The following is an 8,163-nucleotide window of genomic DNA, read 5'->3' on the forward strand; positions in this document are numbered from 1 at the left end:
AATTGGGTTATCATTTATTATTGAATTTATGCAATATTGTGTGAAATTTTCATTTTTCCCATTCTGGCACTTTCAAAGTATAAACTTGAACTCTGATGGGCCTGAAGACTTATGCTTTTACTTTCATCATTGTTACCTGTTGTGCATAAATAAAATTAGATGTAGACTGTGCAGTAAAACATAATGTATTATTGCATCAGAATTGGTAGTCTCCTATTTTGTGCATTATTGTTTTGCGCTTTTCTTAAGATGTGACTTATGGGCCTGAAAGACCTTTGAGAGGGTCAGTCTGTTAATATCCCTTGGGTATCACTTAGCTAATGACTTTTAACTCCCATCCGCTCAAGGCTCTGCACATTTTCTGTATTTTTTGCATCCTTATTTTCTGTTTTTTGTCTGTACATTTAACAGCTTTGCTGCCTTGTTTTACATAAAACAAAATAATCAATTTTCTGTCATTTTTAAATGATCAACTAGGAAAATTGTTGACATAGGAAAAATATCAATAGAACAATTTTAAATGTCCAATTTGCTCCATTCACAGATTCTGAACATAGTGAATGATTGAATCTGACAAACTGCAATGATGAGTTCCTTTCCATTTTGATACTTTATTACACAATGCACGATAACAGGTTTACCGTCATTTTTATACAATCAACTAACAATATTGTTAAGAAGCAGAAAATGACAAAAAAACACTTTTACATATCTAATTAGTTCCATTATGAGACTGTCAACATGCCTAAGAATTAAATCTGAAGAAAAAACACTTAAATACAAAAAGGCTAATAACTTCATCAAAACTTAACTGATCAAGCTTATTTTCAAACTTGATCTGTATACTAGTTAGACTAATCACTCCTGTGAGCTGCAAGACAAATGGCTGCTTGGTTTTCCTTAAAATGTGTTGTCAGTGTTGCATATATGCTGAATAAGGAAAAAAAAACAGGATAACATTTGTAAAAATAGTCCAATCAAGCCAAATTTCCAACTTGACCTTCGTATTATGAATATTCATCAGTTCTATAAGTTTCAATCCAAAAGGAAAAAAATTAACACTTATCTTATTATCCATGTTATAAAAATGCTGAAAAATTTGAAAAAAAAAAAAAAGAATAATTTCCATAAAAATTGCCCAATCATGCTGATTTTCAACTTTGACCTGCGTATTATGAATATTCATCAGTTTTGTAAGTTTCAAGCCAAAAGGTAAAATGGTTTTCCACTTATCGTGTTATCGGCGCTGCATATATGCTGAAAAAAGTTTTTAAAAAACAGCATAACTTCCCTAAAAATGCACATCATAAGTAAGCAATATTAAAGTAAGTTATATTATTCAAAATTATATTCTACATAAATTTGATGTGCTTTCCATCATCCTTTTCCTCATGAATAATAAATAGATGAGCAGACCAAAGAGTAAACAAGTGTTTTAGACAATCTGTTAAAAAATGTCCTTTCCGATACAAAGCATCCAAATTGCCTTTATTTTTATTTAAACTGATATAATCTCTTCAATTGATTGTTAATTTAACTTTGAAATACATGAACTTTGGGAAAATATGCAATGGAAGTTCTAGTAGATCCAAAGAAAAGATGCTGACTTGCAAAAATGAATTTTTTTGTTGAGGATATATATAGAAATTTAAAAAGATGCCATTGAAGGAATGTTTTTCTATTATTTTTATGTCATATGCATGATGCTCTAACAGTAATTTGCTCATGTCAAGTGAAACATACAGCATTAAAGACAGAATTCTCTCTATTTATAACATTGGCAATGTAAAGGTACTTTGTTTCGGAATGGACAATTTTTAACAAGCATCTCAAACATAACAAAAAATATTTAGACCAAAATGACGGCACGGAACTGTTAATTCTAGGTGCTCTATTCCAACTCATTAAAGTCTTGGTATTGTGGCAAGAGTTATTCCCAAAATTGAAACGTTGCGCAACACTGCAAAATCGTTTCTAAAATCAAAAAATTTATTTATTTACTTAACATCGTCTGGTTTTATGGAAGAAATCGGTGTGAAAGTAACTACAAAAGAGTAAATCAAGTTTAGAATATAATTTTTATTCAACTATCAAGTTCAATGATGAACAGTTACATACAATTCCAATAGGATTTGCAAGTACTTAATCATTAATGAATTACTATACGTAAATGCAATGGATTAAAAAACGGTAGTTTTACTGAAAGTTTATATCTTCCATTCCCGTCTTTATCATCTCACAACGAAACGCAAATAGCCCAGAAATGTACCAGATAAACAAATTCACCAAAGTAATTCATACAGAAAGAGGCACTGAAGCCAAATTTTGATGGTCAGAGGTTGGTACCAGATGCTCTCGGGCCGTGGGGAAAACCCCGTCTAAACCCTTCTTGGGGAATGCCAGGCCCGGATAACAGTTTTTACAGCGCCTTACAAGCTCAAGAATATCGTCCCGTTTTAGACAGCATGGCACGACTGAATAAACTTTCGAGACTACAAACTATTCTCTATATACCGGTATACTATACAAGATAAACATATTGACCAAAGTAATTCATACAGAAAGAGGCACTGAAGCCAACCCGAGACATTTACCAGAGACTTAACACGAAACTAGTTAAAACTTTATCCAGGGGGGCAAAGCCATAAATTAAGTCGCTCAGTCCTGAAATTTCTAACGATAAAATAAACAGACCATTAACAGATTCATGTAATATGACCATAACTCGGGTATCTCAATGATTTAAACTAAACTAAGACATAACTCTGGATAAAATACCTAAAACTATAAAATTTCTAAATTTTCATTTTGCCCTGAAATCGCCACTACCTATATGATACAAGTTGAGAATAAAGCAAGCTTGCTTCGATTTATTTCGCATCTCACATCACTGTTTGACCGTCCATGTAAATTTCAATTTGAATTTGGTTGATCCGGAGAAAAGGTGCATATATGATGAAGTGGATTTATTTGTCAAGTATAACACTTGAGAAAATCTGAATGTTAGTAATGTGATCTCCATCTTGAGAGATGATGGCATCTCTCAAGTAGAGCAGACTGTGCAAAAAATAATGAAATATTTTCACATGTAAAATATTTCATTGCAGATTTTGCACAGGCTATCAATGTAAAATCTCTTCATGTAAAAGCGTTTACATGAAGTCAGATTTTACAAAGATGTGAGGGTTTATTAGTAAGGTTAGTGTGCAGGTTAAGACCTTCTCAAATGCCTTACTGACAAACAACTCCACATCATCAAAAGCACAAATTTCAGAAAAGACTACTGCACTAAGATTGAAACAAAACACAGACGACCATAAGTGGTGGAAATGCGCATGTTTTTGTGAGCATAAAACTATCTGCATTTAGAATGTATACAGCAACTGGATATTCAATTAAAATCATTAACATGATGATTATTATTATATCTGAAGAGGTAGACTTAACACATTTTTATACATAACCACGCCTCATCGTATTCAATTGGAATGCATGGAATTAAGAATCATCATTCAGACCTTCAGCCATTGTAATAAAACATCACTTACACTAGTGAAAAACAAAACTTAGTGCAATTACACTCGACAAAAGTTTGTGACCAATGAAACCCAAATATTCTTATTATCCAAAAGCCCCAAGTCCATTACTTGTTTGTATTCCTATTATACTCAGCATATTGCTTTCCATTTCCATTGCACATTCTCTATATTTGTTTGCAGAACAAGTTGTATCCTTCAAAACAAAGACTGCTAGGACGTCCAATCGTCAATGAAAAGTGGCTACAGGGGGCTCCTTGCTAGCGCTATGAAGCGTTTCACATCTTGGATATTTGGTCTACGGTTGAAGCTGTTTGCCTTCGGGCATCATTTCTGGAAATCCCTTTTCGTAGCCTACAAATGAAATGTAATGTGTTCACTTAAAAGTTATTTCACCTTGAAATGTTACATGTTAAAATTGTTGGCTGTCCATGCTACTTTTCTTAAGGAAAGAAAAATAATGATATATGATTGAATTATTTAATAACTAATTTAGACACTTGGCTATTAGTTAAAGGATGCGATGTTTAGGAATGTGCTGGGCGCTTTTGCCAATTCTGTATATACAGACACTGCTCTAAGTTTATTATTCTGCGAATTTTAAAGGATACAATCTTTGATCACAGTCCATAATAAGAAACAATACACTAATAATAATATATATAAAAGTTAAGAACTGCTTTTCTTAAAGTTGTCGATCCCCAAGAACTTACAAACTTATCTAGCAAGAAGATCCCTCGCTCCTGAAGAAGAAGCGTTTCATCTGGTGGTTTGGATGTTGCAATCGACATTTTTGGACACCTCCACTTTTGGTAGCCTGCAAATTTGATTAATAATTTTAAAATGTAATAAAAGCCAACAATTGCAATACGAAATGTGTTTAAAAAGTTTCACGGGTTTGATAAAAAAATAGATATCAAGAGTAATTTTGTCACAAACTCTGAAAAAACTTATAAATTTTGACATGCCACGGGCGACCTTCACACTTGTGACACAATGGAGTACGGCAAAATTTAGAGTTAACGACGGAAAAGGAACATTGTATTTGCTGTAACAGACCAGGAAAAACATCGATTGGGAGAGTGCTTAGATTCTACAAAAAGGAAGTGACTGGAGAACAAGATGCATAAAGGAAGGAACGTGTTTTGCTTTCCCAAATAACATGGTTACATGTGACGCTTCCCCCAGTGCAGCCACCTCGTAGACGGACCATGGCAGGACTCGCTGGACGCTTCCCCCAGTGCAGCCACCTCGTAGACGGACCATGGCAGGACTCGCTGGACGCTTCCCCCAGTGCAGCCACCTCGTAGACGGACCATGGCAGGACTCGCTGGACGCTTCCCCAGGGCAGCCACCTCGTAGACGGACCATGGCAGGACTCGCTGGACGCTTCCCCCAGTGCAGCCACCTCGTAGACGGACCATGGCTGGACTCGCTGGACGCTTCCCCCAGTGCAGCCACCTCGTAGACGGACCATGGCAGGACTCGCTGGACGCTTCCCCAGGGCAGCCACCTCGTAGACGGACCGTGGCAGGACTCGCTGGACGTATCCCCTGTGCAGCCACCTCGTAGACGGACCATGGCAGGACTCGCTGGACGCTTCCCCCAGTGCAGCCACCTCGTAGACGGACCATGGCAGGACTCGCTGGCAACAAAGATTGGTCGAAGTAGCTGAAGTGTAGATGTGGGCCCTCTTCTTGCAGTCGTGTTCTGTAAACAGAAATAAAAACAAGATTAGATTTCTCTCATTTCTTAAACTCCACTTCCAAAAAGAAAAAGATTACATACCTTATGGAGTGCAGTCGAAGTCCCACCGGTGGCGCTCATCATCTTCTATGTCCTGTAAACAGAAATTAGAAACAAGATTAGATTTCTTTCATTTCTTAAACTCCACTTCCAAAAAGAAAAAGATTACATACCTTAAGGAGTGCAGTCGAAGTCCCACCGTTGGCGCTCATCATCTTCTATGTCCTGTAAACAGAAATAAGAACGAGATTAGATTTCTTTCATTTCTTAAACTCTACTTCCAAAAAGAAAAAGATTACATACCTTAAGGAGTGCAGTCGAAGTCCCACCGGTGGTGCTCATCATCTTCTATGTCCTGTAAACAGAAATAAGAAACAAGATTAGATTTCTTTCATTTCTTAAACTCCACTTCCAAAAAGAAAAAGATTACATACCTTAAGGAGTGCAGTCGAAGTCCTACCGGTGGCGCTCATCATCTTCTTTGTCCTGTAAACAGAAATAAGAACGAGATTAGAGTTCTTTCATTTCTTAAACTCCACTTCCAAAAAGAAAAAGATTACATACCTTATGGAGTGCAGTCGAAGTCCCACCGGTGGCGCTCATCATCTTCTTTGTCCTGTAAACAGAAATAAGAACGAGATTAGAGTTCTTTCATTTCTTAAACTCTACTTCCAAAAAGAAAAAGATTACATACCTTAAGGAGTGCAGTCGAAGTCCCACCGGTGGTGCTCATCATCTTCTATGTCCTGTAAACAGAAATAAGAACGAGATTAGATTTCTTTCATTTCTTAAACTCCACTTCCAAAAAGAAAAAGATTACATACCTTAAGGAGTGCAGTCGAAGTCCCACAGGTAGCGCTCATCATCTTCTTTGTACTGTAAACAGAAATAAGAACGAACTGTAATAAAAAAAATAAACCTGGAACGCATGCAATAATGCAATGACACTACGACTAGTCCACGACAGCAAAAAGGTGAAGTATCCTCCGAAGATCCCTGAGCGACGATTCCTCGTGGGGAGAAGCGAAGGTTGTAGCTGGCCAGCTTAGAGAAACGCCGAATCCAACGTCTAGACGTCTGCGTGTGCAAGGAACAATATGTCGAAGAGCGATGCGTTGACGTAGGATGAGGAAAGATTCGGAGAAATGCGAGTCGACTCGCGTGTCCTTTGTGCTTGATACAGGGCGCAGCACACGACGTCCTTCCTGTTGCTCTAGATCTGTCCGCAGTTGAGTGAACGCACTTTCAAAATTCCGCGCTTTTATACCTTTAGTCACGTGGTGGCGTTCCTGTTGTCACCACTAGTCAACTTGTTCATAGGGGATGGTCTTTGATAGTGATACGCCAATTTGATTATAATATCTTAAAGACATATAAATTTAATTTTATATTTTCTATTTTGTTTTTTTGTTTATCATTTCATTTTATGGTAAGAGTATTAAGTACTAAGCAGTGAGCTCGAAATGTAACAGACAAAGTAGATGACAATTTCTGAGCAACAAATCCTCTCCCCAAAATTATGATAGGCACGATGTCGGTTATACTGGAAGCTGTGAACTTCTCGCCTTCCTTTTTGGCTTCAGGTGACCAGTACTCTTATGTCACTGGCTTGAGTAGAGAAAAAACAGAAAAAAGATAATAAATACGAATAATAAGATAAAAAATTTTAAAAATGAATTTTTTCTCATTTGTACGTTTACTTTATCCATTTTAAACCATAGCTGGATTTTACACGTTTTAAGTGTGTGTCCATGATAGGACCAGTCAGAGGGTGGCAAGGTGGGGGTCAACAGATTTCAACCAAATTCATAATATTGTTGCATATGTAGGAGATATTAAGATTGAAGGCAACAATCCCAAAAGAAATCATTGGATATAATTATAATAAGATATTAAATGCTTTGGCCATTTTTGGCTTGATTTTCAGCTTCGGTCAATAAAGCCACTTCATAAGCAAATATGTCAAAACGATGACTTTTTAAAAATTAATTGAAAATTTACCTATTTAAAGCAGCCATTTGCCATTGAGAATATGTTATCAAATTTCAGTTTAACCCACAAACCTACGAGCCACGCCCATTTTTATAACCCCACCCCCCAAACTCATTTTTCTACCAAGCAATGTTCAAGCATTCATATCTCTCTTTTTGCAGGGTTGACAGCCATAAAATTGTACAGGGATCCTAAGCATATATTTTTTTTCATCATACAAAATTTAAAAAGTGTGTTAAACACAACAGAAGATATTGAAAAAGTGCCTTAAACTTAAGCAATTTTAGCAGAAAACCAAACGGCCGAATCAAGATACCAGTACATTTTGAGATAATACCTTCCAATAATCAAATTCAATCAAAGACTCACAACCAGGAATTCAAACTATGCTTTGATAAGGGCAAATCTATCCAATTTTTATAAGTACAAGATGGCTGCCATCAATTCTGTCCCAAAATACAGATACCCTAATTCCTCAAAATAATCAAGAGGCCCATTTTTGCAGGTTTTTTATTTTGAGATCTGTGAAACAGGATTGCTCAAATAATATTCTTTTCAAACAGAGCCATACAACTTCTGAATAAATTTAAATTATTAGTGACAAGTTATTCATCCCCCCCCCCCCCCCCCCCATTTAATGAGTTATTACTGTGCATATCCAATGTCATCAGCATTGTGGATCCGATATACCTCGTTTTATCAGTTTTCTCAAGTGCAACACTAATTAATCCACTAGAAATGATTTATATTGCATTTTTCAACCATTCTTTTTCCTTTCAAATGATTCATAGGCTTTGTAAGTGCATGTGATATCTTGATATCTATATTCTTTTTCTATAAAGAAAATTAAAACAGAGTCAGCAACATACAAAGACAGGAGGAGTACTTT

The 8,163-nt window shown here is 36.2% G+C and overlaps 1 protein-coding gene and 1 long non-coding RNA gene across 2 annotated transcripts; both read right to left on the reverse strand.

The window, feature by feature from the left end:
• Positions 1–2,059: 2,059 nt before the first annotated feature.
• On the reverse strand, positions 2,060–4,384 carry LOC147762958 (uncharacterized). Its single transcript, XR_015333629.1, has 2 exons — positions 4,250–4,384; positions 2,060–3,890 (listed from the first exon to the last, which is right to left on the reverse strand). It is a non-coding gene; the product is annotated as an uncharacterized LOC147762958 (long non-coding RNA).
• A 238-nt stretch (positions 4,385–4,622) lies between these two features.
• LOC147762959 (uncharacterized) lies at positions 4,623–6,695 on the reverse strand. Its single transcript, XM_087007970.1, has 2 exons — positions 5,325–6,695; positions 4,623–5,246 (listed from the first exon to the last, which is right to left on the reverse strand). Exons 1-2 carry the CDS (start codon positions 5,364–5,366, stop codon positions 4,623–4,625), a joined length of 666 nt encoding a protein of 221 aa, XP_086864096.1. The 5' UTR covers positions 5,367–6,695.
• Between the last annotated feature and the right edge of the window lie 1,468 nt (positions 6,696–8,163).

This window comes from Lingula anatina, chromosome 3 (genome assembly GCF_051362555.1).
Source record: "Lingula anatina isolate TDL-2025a chromosome 3, LinAna3.0, whole genome shotgun sequence".
Classification (NCBI taxonomy): domain Eukaryota; kingdom Metazoa; phylum Brachiopoda; class Lingulata; order Lingulida; family Lingulidae; genus Lingula; species Lingula anatina.